This window comes from Musa acuminata, chromosome BXJ3-4 (assembly GCF_036884655.1).
Source record: "Musa acuminata AAA Group cultivar baxijiao chromosome BXJ3-4, Cavendish_Baxijiao_AAA, whole genome shotgun sequence".
In the NCBI taxonomy this organism is placed as follows: domain Eukaryota; kingdom Viridiplantae; phylum Streptophyta; class Magnoliopsida; order Zingiberales; family Musaceae; genus Musa; species Musa acuminata.
In genome coordinates, this window is record NC_088352.1 from 38,792,141 (window position 1) to 38,805,247 (window position 13,107).

At 39.6% G+C, this 13,107-nt stretch overlaps 3 protein-coding genes across 4 annotated transcripts; 2 read left to right on the top strand and 1 right to left on the bottom strand.

The window, feature by feature from the left end:
• Positions 1–263: 263 nt before the first annotated feature.
• On the bottom strand, positions 264–683 carry LOC135581960 (Bowman-Birk type proteinase inhibitor-like). Its single transcript, XM_065148113.1, has 2 exons — positions 584–683; positions 264–484 (listed from the first exon to the last, which is right to left on the bottom strand). The coding sequence occupies exons 1-2, from the start codon at positions 681–683 to the stop codon at positions 264–266; spliced, it is 321 nt and encodes a 106-aa protein (XP_065004185.1).
• Positions 684–4,032: 3,349 nt separating this feature from the next.
• Positions 4,033–4,418, top strand: LOC135636426 (Bowman-Birk type proteinase inhibitor-like). The gene is made up of 2 exons (XM_065148114.1): positions 4,033–4,138; positions 4,204–4,418. Exons 1-2 carry the CDS (start codon positions 4,033–4,035, stop codon positions 4,416–4,418), a joined length of 321 nt encoding a protein of 106 aa, XP_065004186.1.
• A 1,211-nt stretch (positions 4,419–5,629) lies between these two features.
• On the top strand, positions 5,630–9,116 carry LOC135585598 (uncharacterized). 2 transcript variants are annotated; one of them, XM_065149614.1, is made up of 6 exons: positions 5,630–5,784; positions 6,073–6,461; positions 6,579–7,230; positions 7,481–7,684; positions 7,768–8,008; positions 8,121–9,116. In XM_065149614.1, the coding sequence occupies exons 2-6, from the start codon at positions 6,190–6,192 to the stop codon at positions 8,933–8,935; spliced, it is 2,184 nt and encodes a 727-aa protein (XP_065005686.1). In that variant the 5' UTR covers positions 5,630–5,784; positions 6,073–6,189; the 3' UTR covers positions 8,936–9,116. The 2 variants fall into 2 exon arrangements, with proteins under 2 accessions (XP_065005686.1, XP_065005687.1); XM_065149615.1 differs by having other exon boundaries at positions 5,651–5,795.
• The last annotated feature ends 3,991 nt before the right edge of the window (positions 9,117–13,107 follow it).

Consider the following 13,107-nt stretch of genomic DNA (forward strand, 5'->3'; position numbering starts at 1 on the left):
AAAATGAAAAGGTGACGCATTCGTTAGGTCTCGGTAATCTTCTTCATACACATCGGTGTTGGAGAAACAAAGCACCAATGAACACCAAACCGCTGCCTTGCATGAATTATTTAGCAGCCGGATAACACTCACTCGGAAGGTTATACCAGCGACATCAGGTGCAGAGAAGATACTACGAACAATCTCCTCTGTTATTCCAGCAAATCCATGCATCACGCATGCAGCGGCGGCACGAAAGCTGCGGGGAGCGGCCGTCGGGGGCGCTACTGCTCCGGGTTGCATCGCTCACCGCAGTAGTCGTTGATGATGTCGTAGCAGCGGCATTTGGGCGGGTACGACTTTGTGCAGATGCAGGTCTTGCAGTTGGGGTCGCAACCTCCGATCAACTGGTCGGTGCACCGGCACTGCGGCGGGATCGACTTCGTGCACAAGCAACTGTCGCAGCACGCCCATGGCTTCTCTCCCCCTACTTCCTCTCCGATTCCTGCACACACACACACACACACACACACACGCGCGTACATATAGAGATATAGATCAGCCGGTACACCACAAGAAACATTGAGAGATCTGCTTCAAGTACCTTGGCTTGGCAGGAAGATATCAGGGTCCTCTCGGGCAGCAGAGAGGCTGACAAGAAACACCAAGGCCAGGAAGGCCACAACAAGGCCAGCGCTCCTCATCTTCCACACCAAGAACTTGGTGGCTAGTAATGGAGGATTAGAGATGAAGCCTGGGATGAGTGATTTGCTCAGCCATCAAGCCTCTTTATGGAGAAGAACCTGCCACAGCTTTCGGGAGAAGGGCATGAACGTGTTAAACGTGGTGACAGTGACGCGGGTGGGTGATCTCTTTCTGGCATCTAAATATCTATTTATCCTCCTTCTCTTCGTCGGAGGAACTCTTTAATATCCCACCCGGACCTCCTCTCGGGACAAGTTTCTTCTTACTTTATCGGGCGGTCTAATACAAAAAGTCAGCTTTTGTGGCTGTAGATATCAGTGCACAAGATTATCTCTTCTTAACTGTCAGCCTCACAAGTCTTGTCGGCGTCGTGACTCGTGAGATCTTTTTGCTCATAGACTTGTCACGAGCACCAACATGTCCGCGTCTTGAAGATGTAGTCAAAGGTGCCTGCTGTGCCCATTCTCTTTGAGTCACAGAGGAGGTTAGATCGTCTCGATCGATTGGATTTTAACGTGTTACATGCGGCTCTTGTTCCTTCACAGCAGATACTCAAAATACCACATCGCTGAGAGGGAATGTAGTGTGTCCTTGGCACCAGGGAGGCTATCAGTAACCATTGAACATCAAGACGGCCACAACAGGACGAGTCGAGTCCCTCCTGCTAGACTTTAAAAACTCTACTGTCACTGTGGATTTGAAAGTCGATGAGGATGAGGATGAGGATGAGGATGAGTGTCCTGCAAACTTGGGGTGCGAGCAGGAGGAGACATGGAAGGAGGGGTGGATGCGTGGAGCCTTCACAACATCACATGGAGGTGTCGGATGGATCATGAATGCGCGGTGCTGAGCTCGATGGCGGCGGCGTTCTTCGTTTGGGGAGAGAGAACAATCAATGCCACTTCGGCTATATATATTTTACCATTCCATCTATACTATAAAATATTTATTTAATTAATTTATTATAAAAGAAACCACTTATGATAGAGATCCATTACTATTTATTAAAATTATTTTTTTATTTTTATCACTAATTTGAGTGTTAAAAAAATCATATTGAAAAATCTGTTTGATTTTAATTTTTATATAAGTGGGGCTTAAAATAAGCATTTGAGTCTCTCTCGACCTTCCAAACGAGTATTGGAGTTTTTTTTTATGATCACATAAGATATTTTATGTATTCGAATTGAATTGGACTAATCCAGATATTATCATATAATACTAGAAATATGTCTAATATAAGAAATTATAGTGTCGAAGACTCCCTAGAATTCTAGTATTTTTATTCAATCCATCCATAACATATCTGATATGACATAATTTGATAGCATACTCTTTGGCAATAGTCCATAGCCACGACAACACCGACGTGGAGCTTTAAAGCTGATGTAACGAACCACGTCAGCATGATGCCTTGAACTCAAATGACCATCCTCTCACGTTATACAAAGTCGTACAAGATGCACCGCACGATACAGAGTTGCTCCTGAAAAGTTTGGGACGATACCGTTGGGTACGAAGCTACCTCGAAAAGCTTATGACAACGTCACAAAGTGTTGATCCGTGCAAGCCAACCGATATTCGCACGGAAGATATGGGCTGATTGCTTAAGGGGTCGGCGGTCATTAACAAACTAGGTATGACCAATCTCCGGGTGTAGGTATAAAAATCTATGACTTGGCTAGTATCGAGAAGGACTTTTCAGACATTCAACTCACTCTCATTTCACTCGAAGCTAACTTAAGCTTCAGAGGGTTGAGGTAGGAAATATTCCTCCCAATTTTGATTTGTATACAGGGGTTAACGATAAAGAAGCATGGTACAAGACTCATAGCACAATCCAACGCGATGCATATTTTTACTATCCAAGTTTTCACGTGGGCAACCTTACATAATAGGGATCGGATTGAATCGTGCTGACTCTCCAATCATGACGTAAAGATTGACTAACAATAACCATACGCTTTATATTTTATCTTTGAATTGCTGGTTCTAAACGAGCACCTCCGGTCCACCATGATCGTTCCTTGTCCGTCATTAAGATCATATCCTCCAACCTGCAAAACCAGAAAAAGATGCTTTTATCCGACATTTGTTCACGCTGCTCCGCCATGATCGCGTGGAGCTTCCTTGGATTTAATGGTCTCAGGTCGAAGACGACAAGAGTTTGTCGAGAGTGTTCCATCTGAGAACGTGACTTACTTCGTCGGAGTTGGCATTTGGATAAGGACGACGCTGCAGACTCGAGAGTTTGAACATAAGAAAATAGTTCTCGGGAATACCGCATGACTTTGGAAACGGCAACACTGATCTGAATCCTTTTTATGCAGTACTTCTTGATGTCTGAATTGATTGAACAATGCAGAGGTTAAACAATTTTGTAAATATATTTTTTTAATATAATGCAAGAGGATAAACCAAACACACGGAAATATTAAGAGAGAAGAGAGAGAAATATAGTTAGGGTTTGTTCTTTCATTCTGACACTACAACAAGAAGGCTTACTGTCAAATAATTTCTCTTCACATATTTTTGATCCCCCACAACTTTAGACTGTTAAATATTTTATCTTTATAATTGATTACATGAATATTTATAATATTTATATTAATTTAATTTAAAATTTAATATGATTAAAAAAATTTAAATATTTACTCGTGATCGACTGATATAAAGACTAAGGTTAGATGAGGTTCTCGACGTGATTCACTTGTCTCTTAAATTAATAGTTAATAAAAATAAAATAATTTTAATAAATAATTATTAATCTTAATTATTTTTTTTATAATAGATTAATTTTAAAATATTTTATAAAATATGTTTTTTATCATTATCATTTGTACTTTACGATAAATTAAATTATTAAAATCTTTCTCAACTAAAATTATCATTATGATAAACAAGTAAATGATACTTCAATGAGACTAACAATCTTCAGATGTCTTAAATAGTGCACGACACACATATTTCATCTTTGAATTTGAGTTAGACAGAAGCTAATCAGCTGATCGAAATAACCTAAATTAACTTATTTAGATTCTTGTTTTCTCATAGCAAAGAGAATTGGGGGAGAATATTTTCCCGGACAAGCATGAATATTGTAAGTCTGTCACACTAAAAATCAAAGTAGAAGCTTTCTTGTCTTTAGGACTCCCAAGTGCACTGTATATTTTGTCTAGTGGCGGCCAGCCGATGGCGTCCTTCTCCACCACGTTTGACGCATGCATGCCCTTTTCTCCAAATGCTGTGAGAGGTTCTCTATAAAATGGCCTGATGCCTGGCCAAATCCCTCATCTCCGATCCTCCATTACTAGCTTACAGCTGAGTGCGAAGTGGTCGGTGTAGAAGATGAGGAGCGGCGGCCTTGTGGTGACCTTCCTGGCCTTGGTGTTTCTTGTCAGCCTCTCCACTGCCCGTGTAGACCCTCACCTCCTCCTCCTCCTCCCCAGCCAAGGTACGTACTTGGAGCCGATCTCTCAGTGTACTGGTTGATCTACGTCTCTATATATATGTGTGCAGGAAACGGAGAGGGATTAGCGGGAGAGAAGCCATGGGCGTGCTGCGACATGTGCCTCTGTACGAGGTCGTTCCCGCCGCAGTGCCGGTGCACCGACGAGTTGATCGGAGGCTGCCACCCCAACTGCAAGAACTGCCACTGCACCAGGTCGTTCCCGCCCAAATGCTACTGCCGCGACATCATCTACGAGGACTGCGGCGACCGCTGCCACCCGTAGCAGTATATGGCTCTTGCGCCGCCCTCGCCGCCGCTGCTTGCCGATGCATGGATTTGCTGGAATAAGAGCGGAAACTGTTTGTAGTATCTTCTCTCAGCCTGATATCGCTGGTCATGACCATCGCTGTAAGCGATAATCTGGCTGCTCAATCATCCTCGCAAGCCAGTGGTTTGGTGTTCTTAATTGCTTTGGCTTGTGATTGGTTGCAGCAGATTCGTTTCTCTCTCCTTCGACGATACGTGAAGATAACCAAATAAGCTTGCAAAATCATATGAAAGGAAAATATAATATCAGAAAATATTTATATTTTAGAGCAATAAGAGCTCTATAAGAGCACTATTTCTCACTTTCAATATATACACACACACACACACACACGATTTTTTTAGAAAATATTTATATTTTAGATATTTTTAAAAGATACCCTTCTTTTATGTTTTTTAAATAATATATTTAATTTTAAAATATCCAAAATATTCATTAAAAGTTTTTTCATCAAATTTTTTCGTTAGTTTTTTTTATCATTTTTCAAATGGTATAATATTTGTTTTCATTTGACTTGTTTATAAATTTTTTAATAACATTTATAATATTTTATTAATATATTAAATATTATTGAAAATATTATAAATAATATCTTATCGTGCATATGTCATTACTCATATATTATTATAATATTATATATTTTTAGCGTTTTTTAGTCCATTCAGATTATTTTTTAGTGTTTTTAAATAAATTTTGCAATATTTTTATTATGATGACTAAAGCACTGTAACAGATCAAAAGCATTATAACATATTAAAACATTATAATGAGCAAAAAAAATTTGAGGGACGGTTTGAATTTTTTAATTAGAAATATTATTAAAAATGATAGATATGAAATACATAAAATATATATTTTTTTTTAAAGTCACTATATATATATATAAATACTTATGATAGAATTCCTCAATATAATTTTGATCGGATCAAACTTAAATTTTGGATCTATACCCGACCCGATAACGTGTGATTCGACAAGCTCATCGAATTAGGATCGCAGCCACAAGGCCGACCAAAATAAAATCAAAATTTACCCGAACCATACCTGATTCGACACGATGATGGGCCCATGGAGAACCACAAGACACGAGGCAGGTAGCTGGAAAGGTCGAAATGTGGGTACGCGAATTAATTATCGTTTTTTCGTGGCTCCTCTCTGCAAAACCCTAAGCCCCTTTTTCGTTCCGCCCAAAGGATCCTCTCGATTGAAAGGTCTACTACGCTTCTCTGAAGCCCGAATCGATCTCTCTTCCTTGCCGCCGTCTACTCCTCGACGAATGCATCCCTAATTAGCGCTTGGTTTTGCGTCTTTCCGCTCTTTGGTGAGTCTTCGGTCGGTTCCAAACACTAAAAATGTCGCCCTTTTCTTCAGCTATTCATCTCCAATGAAAAATTCCTCTGGGTTTTGCTGTCATATTGCTTAAATTTCGTCCGTGTTAATGAAAATTAATCATCTTTGTTTTTATTTTTGCTATCTTTTCTGCTTTTGAGGTATTGCTGTCCTAATTCAGTTCAGACACGAAAAATGTCGCCTTTTCTTTAGCTCTTCGGCTCGCGGCAAAAAATTTCTATTGTACTTATTTTTGAGTGTTTATCCCCATTGTTTGCAGAAATATTGTTTAGAAACCCATTCAGCTGATGAAAGAAACCATCTCCTGTACCTGTTTTCTGTCCGTCAATCCGATTTTTTCTTGGTCATTCTGTTCTTGAATGGTAGAGGGAGGCGAATGGAGATAAAGTACTCGATTGATGACCTCCCGGTTCAGGATCCTCCAACAGAGGAGTTCACCGCTTCGGACCTCACGTGGACTAAGTACGGAAGCTCTGAGCACCACGTCGATGATGTAGCTCTTGTTCCTTATGACCGGGTTGATGCCTTTATCGGTGGTGAATGCTCGAACCCAGAGCATCCCACTCGATTCCACATCGAGAGGGGAAGGAAGAGAGAGAGGGGTAGCCTGAAGGAATGTAAAAGTGATGAATACCTCCTATATAGGCTGTGAGTTCTCAAATTTTCTTTTCTTTGTTACCCTGCTTCGTTTAAGTTCTGTTCTTTCTTGCTTCATTTTTTGTTTGCTAATTCTTTATTTTTTTTCTGCTACCTATTTGTCTGAAGATATTGGTGTTCATTTGGTCCGGAGAATTATGGAGAGGGGGGAAGCATATTACCTAGCCGAAGATATAGGCTCAACACAAGAAATCGTGCTGCTCGGCCGCAATCCATGCGTGGCTGCACGTGCCATTTTGCCATCAAGCGCTTATATGCACGACCGTCGATTGCTCTTATCATATATCACGAAAGGCGCCATGTCAACAAGTCGGGTTTTATATGCCATGGTCCGCTTGATCGTGATGCTATCGGCCCAGGTGCCAAGAAAGTCCCATACATTTGCAGTGAAATCCAGCAACAGACCATGTCCCTGATTTATCTTGGCATTCCCGAAGAAAATGTTTTGCAAACACATATTGAAGGTGTTCAACGATATTGTGATCCAAACACGAGCGTGAATAGCCTTGCTTCTCAGTACGTCCAGAAGCTTGGGATGATTATTAAAAGGTCCACACATGAGCTGGATCTGGATGACCAAGCCAGCATTCGCATGTGGGTTGAGAAAAATAAGAAATCCGTGTTCTTCTACCAGGATTCTTCAGAGACTGATCCTTTTATTTTAGGGATCCAAACAGAGTGGCAGTTGCAGCAGATGATCCGGTTCTGTCATCAAAGCATTCTAGCATGTGACTCATCTTTCGGCATAAGCAAGCTGAAGGTATTTAAATGATAATTCTTGGTTGAATATTTGTGCGATGATGCATACATTTGCTTGAATTGCCAATCAACTCAATGCATTTGTTGATATTTTGGCAGCTCATGTCAATTTATTCCAGATTGATTGGATTAGTTCAACTGCATTAAGATTTGGACATCACTTATACATGGTGTATATAATCACATTTGTATTTTTTTTTTTTGGCTGGCTAAGCATGTTACTTATGCTGTGAAACTCTTTTTCCTTGCAGTATCCACTGTACACGCTCCTTGCTTTTGACTCTAGGCATCATGCTTTGCCTGTTGCTTGGGTTATAACCCGAACCATCACTAAGCAGGATGTTTCTAAATGGATGAAAGCTCTTGTAGATAGGATTCGTGCTGTTGACTCGGTTTGGAATATCTATGGGTTCATTATCGATGATCCAGCGCTAGAAATTGACCCTATCAGGCAAGTTGGTGGTTATTTATTATTTCTTAATTTCAGCTTTACTTCAATAGAGTGTTCTCACTAGAACAGTCAGTTTTCTACAGGGAGATATTTTGCTGTCCTATCCTCTTCTCACTCTGGCGTATTCGTAGATCATGGCTTAAAAATGTGATCAAGAAGTGTGGTCACATTGAAGTTCAGCGAGAAATATACAAACGATTGGGCAAGATAATGTACAGTATATGGACTAAAGAAGATCCTATGGATGCTATGGAAGAATTATTTCAGGATTTTATTGACCAGACTGCCTTCATTCAGTATTTCAAGGCATTTTGGGTTCCAAAAATTGGTAAGGGGATATCTATGCCATCAACTTTTCGTGTCTTTTTGTGTATGTGTTCATATACATGTCTTCTTTTAGGCTTATATTATGTCTACATAACTTATTGTGCTCATGTTAGAGATGTGGCTTGGAACCATCAAGAGTCTTCCACTTGCAAGCCAGGAGTCATGTGGTGCTATCGAAGGATACCATGTGAAGCTCAAGCTCAAAGTTTATGACGACTCCCATCTTGGTGCACTCCAACGAGTGGATTGGTTGGTTCATAAGCTGACAACCGAACTTCATTCCGGTTACTGGCTTGATCTATATGCAGATGAAAGCGGGTCTTTCCCATCAGTAAAAGAGGAATACATTTTATCCACTTCATGGCACAGGGCTTTGCAGATTCCAGACGATGCTGTTACTTTCGACGATAAAGAGCATCTCTTTGCTAAGGTTCTAAGCCAGAAGGATGGTGGCCAAGAACGGATGGTGTGGAACCCAGGGTCAGAGTTTGCTCTCTGTGATTGTTCATGGTCAATGCAGGGGAACCTTTGCAAACATATTATAAAGGTTAATCTTCTCTGCCAACATAAAAAGGAGTTTCTGCCTTCCTTGTCGTACTTATCATTTCAAGAGGTCCTGCTCGATCTTTGGAGAAAACCAATGGACGACTCTCTATCGCTTGATCTGTCCATGGCATGGGTTGCACAAATGCAGGACAATATTCAAAGACTAGTGGAACTCATTACTTCTGGTGATATCGCCAAAGTGACCAACAAATTGCCATTGAAATGGATTGGTAGAAGAGAGAGGACATCAGTTGGTAAACCCACTGGTGGTAGTACTCTTTCTCTTCGTCGCACTAACAAAGGAGGTGTCCAAAAAAAAGCTGCCGCTAGGAGGAAGAGCCGAAAGCGTAAGAGACTCTCCAGAATCAAAAGTTACTCATAAATTCTATGTTTCACGATGAGGATTGTTGATAAATTAGCAACCCATGTAGAAAGTTCTCCATGATCTTTTGGGTAAAATTTAGATGCTTCATCGCCGACGATTGTGCTTAAGAGCACATGTTCTTCTTGTTTCAACACAAGATCTTTTGATTCATGGGTATATCTACGATAAAATTTCTCAAGATCTTCTCGGTTGAAGTTTTCATTTTTGCCTGCATCATGCAATTAACAGATTGTGATGTTTCTTTCATCCAGTATTCAGATGTTCTGCTATTCAGGTTTGTCATGATCATCCGAAAATATATTTGTTTCTGATTGCTTCTCAATTATTGCTTGGCGGGCTTTCCGGTGACGGGCTTGGACTCGGGCATTGATCATATCTAGTTGGAGGAGCTAAGATAGGTAAGAAATGAGAAGCTACTTCAATTCCAGTGGGAGCCTAAATTTGCTGGGCCAATTCGAAGAACATATCCACAAATATGATGAACTGGTTAGAGGAGTTCAGTGATAGAAGATGGACTGAGCTCGCCAGAGAGAAGCAGTACTAAAGTGGAGGTGAGATTGCTACCAAAGGCAAATATGTTACAAAGGTGAAGACTTTTATGGATTCAGCCCGGAGAGCGGATCAGAGTTCGCTCCAGATTACGTGAGGTGCTCGTTTCGTTTTGGGTCCTCCTACATAGATGGATGATTGGAGTTGATTTGATTCAATTTATCGATCTGAAACATGTTGGGAGTTCTTCAAGATAGAATATGCCGAATGAATGAATAATGTTGTCCGAAAGAGAAGAATCATTCATGTTATCTTGTATCCCTTGTGCCGCTTCAATTTGAAAGTAAGAGATACTTGTGTCTCATATATCACGTCTAATAAAATTTTTTGTTCGATTAACTTTATTCTTTAATGCGGGGGATGAGCATTTTTGTCTTTAAAATGAAATGGTCAAAGGATATGGGATATATATATATATCCCAAGTCAAAAGCTACTAGATGAGCTTTACCTATACATGGTAGTGATAGAGTAGCTAGCTTGGTGTTAATTCAAGACAAAGGTTCAATGATCAATATATTATAATAGTCTCAATGCTACCCATAAATAGAAAAGTTGGTTTTATACCCTTGTTGCAAAGAAGTAATGATCCTCCTCCTAAGCTCACACCATCATGGTCATGACAAATTAGCCACCTTGCTAAGTACTTTCGAAGCGTAATGTGGTAGAAAACTTCTCAAATAATTCGTTTGAGATATTGCATAAGGATACTAATTATATTGGTAGACTTTGACTTAGAGTTCACACATTCTATTCAAGTATTATGGATTTTACATATTGATGGGTCAACTACTTATCCTATAAGCTTTGATGAATGAACCTTTGAATATGCTCTTCAAGTTTGAATTTAAAATCACACGAAGTTGAATATGAAGCTCTTCTCATGAGTTTTCACCTCTCCTGTTATTTGGTAATAAATTAAGTTAATAGAAAATGATAAAAAGAAGTTGACATTGACAAATACAAATGTGGTTGATAGGTCAATCATCTTGATGACCTATCAGTCATGTCTTGTCAGCAAGTGAAAGTCGGATCTAAGGATATGCAAACTCAACTAGTCACACATGATTGAACATTTAACCATTCAACCCTATCGAAGGTCTAATTGGATGACGTGAGTCATAAGAGTGGTGAACATTATGCTATGCCCTCATTTAACATATCACATCTTCTCTTAATGTTTAATGATCTCGGATGTAATAGTTCCTGGATTACCTATAAAAAAAGATCCTAAGGTATCCATATGAGAGATTCATTTTCTTAATCTCACTGATTAGTTTGAGTAATTCGACTAGTCTTGTAATGTTAACTTTAGGAATTGACTTAATCGATGGAGGGAACATTGTCGAGAATGCCTTCGATTTAGTCTTATAAGATCGACATATCAGGAAATCTCAAATGAAACCTCAGATAGTCTTAAAACAAGTCATGGTTGGATCTGACTCACCTCCCCAACTTGGATAATCAAAATATAATTTAATAAATAATAAATTAAGTTAATAAAAAATATAAGGCTCAAGATAGTTCCAATACAAAAGAATAATTAAACATCTTCCAAGATTAAATATATTCAAAGTACCTCAAGATAAAAACGTCAAGGTATGTGCATTCTCCAAATTGCCATTGGGGTCATACCCAACTTGACTTTTATTATAATAATTAGTCTTAGATAAGTAATATCTTTCCCTCCATACGAGCATCTAAATCAATCTTGGATTCACACTAGTAATAATGGTCCTAAGCGATCACAAATATGCTTTTTGAATAAAAAATTTAACTCAAGTTATTGTTTCTTCTTAGGTCTTCTTTAAAATCACCTAATAAGTCAAAAGCTAATTATGAAGAGACAAAATAAGGAAGGCCAATCTATTATAATAGCGATGTTGAATAATTATTCTCAGAAATAGAAAAGTTGATTTATGCCCTTATAATTGTTACAAGGAAGCTAGGATCCTCCTCCTAAGCTCACACCATCATGATCATGACAAACTAGCCACTTTGCTAAATACTTTCAAAGCTCGGAATTGTATTTTGAACCTTCTTTGTGGACCATACTAGAAAAGAAATAAGCTAAGTCTTTGAGACTTATCATAAAGTAAACCAACAATAAGGAACAACGAGGAGGAGAAATTGAGCCTTCGACATTCCTCGATAAAGGTAGCCAAGTAGTGTTAGGAATTTGATGCCATATAGGTACGATAGATTTTTCGAACATTCAAGATAACACCAAAACAAGGGATAAGAGGGAGGGTTTGAGCCCTGCTTCCCATGCATCAAAGGAGGTACATAAAAAATAATGTGACTCATAGGGTCGAGTGTCAGCTCAAACTCAGAATGGATATTGAATGCTTCCCTGATATGCACCATGTCAACATTGGAGATCGAAGAGTCCAACTCATATGACCTTATCATATCCTATGAGACCCCACTGCCCAAGGGACTTATCTCCGAAGAAGTAACCTATTTTGCTACGATGACTTTGACCCCTTCATTGGAGGGGGAGGTAATGAAAATTGATGCTAATGGTGGTCATGGGATCGAAGAACCATCCGACCACGACCGAACATTGGGGATAAGCTATACGAAGAAGACATTTGACAATTGATTTTCAAAAGGGTGGGTTGTCCAAAGGTTTGAAGGCTTTGAGGGTTTGTAAGTTTAGGAAAAAGCTTGAAGGTATGAAAGAAGCCAAGGCTAGGGGGGCTATTTATAGTGCTCCAGCGACCCTTCGTCTAACTATCCAACTAGCCAACATTTTAGCTATAAGGACATAGCACTATGCCATTGGCTAGGTGCGATCAAAATTATCATAATCTTTCAAATCTCTGACAGTGCACGTAACCCTTATGTGGACTCTCCTATAAGCACCACGTATATGATGTAATAATTAAAACAATGACTCTATTTAGATTTGTCAAGTAGCCTAAACGATGTGCCCATCAGAAATCAAGGCATAATTAGTGCACATGGGCATACATTTCGTAATCCCGTGAGGAGAGAGATAACATGCTCACCAATGTTTCATACACCCACTTTAAATCTTAAGCCAACTAGCCAAATGACTGAGGGAGGGGCCACCCAACCCGATGGTCAACTGTTTGAGCACCATTGCTCAACACAATTAGCTGACCGCTTGACCATGTGTCCTATGCACAACTTGTTGATCGTTCGACTATGCATCGCACACTCGACTGACTAATTACTCAACTATGCATCCCATGATTTATTAGTCGATTGACCATTGGATGATGCATAGCCAACGGGCCAAGCTTGTGTTTTGATAATGCATAACCTATGGTTAAGTGTGTATTTTGACAACACAAGTACTATAGTCCAAGTGTGAATTTTGATCATGCATGACTTATGGGCCAAGTGTGCATTTCGACGACACGCTACCTATGGGCCAAATGTATATTTCAATGATACACAACTTATAAGTCAAGTGTGCATTTCGATGACTCATGACATATGAGCCAAATATGTATTTTGAGTATGCACCATCCCCGGTGGCCATATGCTACCGTGACATCCGACTCAAACATGCTTCTCCCATAATCTACTATGCACCATTATCCAACTAAATATCTCCAAAACCAATAGCCCAACATTCAAGTAAAGAACC

What these genes read in the sequence shown, in the direction of transcription:
- LOC135585598 (XM_065149614.1), top strand. Translation starts at nt 6,190, where the DNA reads ATGGAGATAAAGTACTCGATTGATGACCTCCCGGTTCAGGATCCTCCA. An exon ending in AAATTGACCCTATCAGGCAA is followed by an intron (nt 7,685 to 7,767) that starts GTTGGTGGTTAT and finishes TTCTACAGGGAG; the next exon opens with ATATTTTGCTGTCCTATCCT. An exon ending in ATTTTGGGTTCCAAAAATTG is followed by an intron (nt 8,009 to 8,120) that starts GTAAGGGGATAT and finishes TGCTCATGTTAG; the next exon opens with AGATGTGGCTTGGAACCATC.
- LOC135581960 (XM_065148113.1), bottom strand. Translation starts at nt 683, where the DNA reads ATGAGGAGCGCTGGCCTTGTTGTGGCCTTCCTGGCCTTGGTGTTTCTT. An exon ending in TATCTTCCTGCCAAGCCAAG is followed by an intron (nt 485 to 583) that starts GTACTTGAAGCA and finishes GTGTGTGTGCAG; the next exon opens with GAATCGGAGAGGAAGTAGGG.
- LOC135636426 (XM_065148114.1), top strand. Translation starts at nt 4,033, where the DNA reads ATGAGGAGCGGCGGCCTTGTGGTGACCTTCCTGGCCTTGGTGTTTCTT. An exon ending in CCTCCTCCTCCCCAGCCAAG is followed by an intron (nt 4,139 to 4,203) that starts GTACGTACTTGG and finishes ATATGTGTGCAG; the next exon opens with GAAACGGAGAGGGATTAGCG.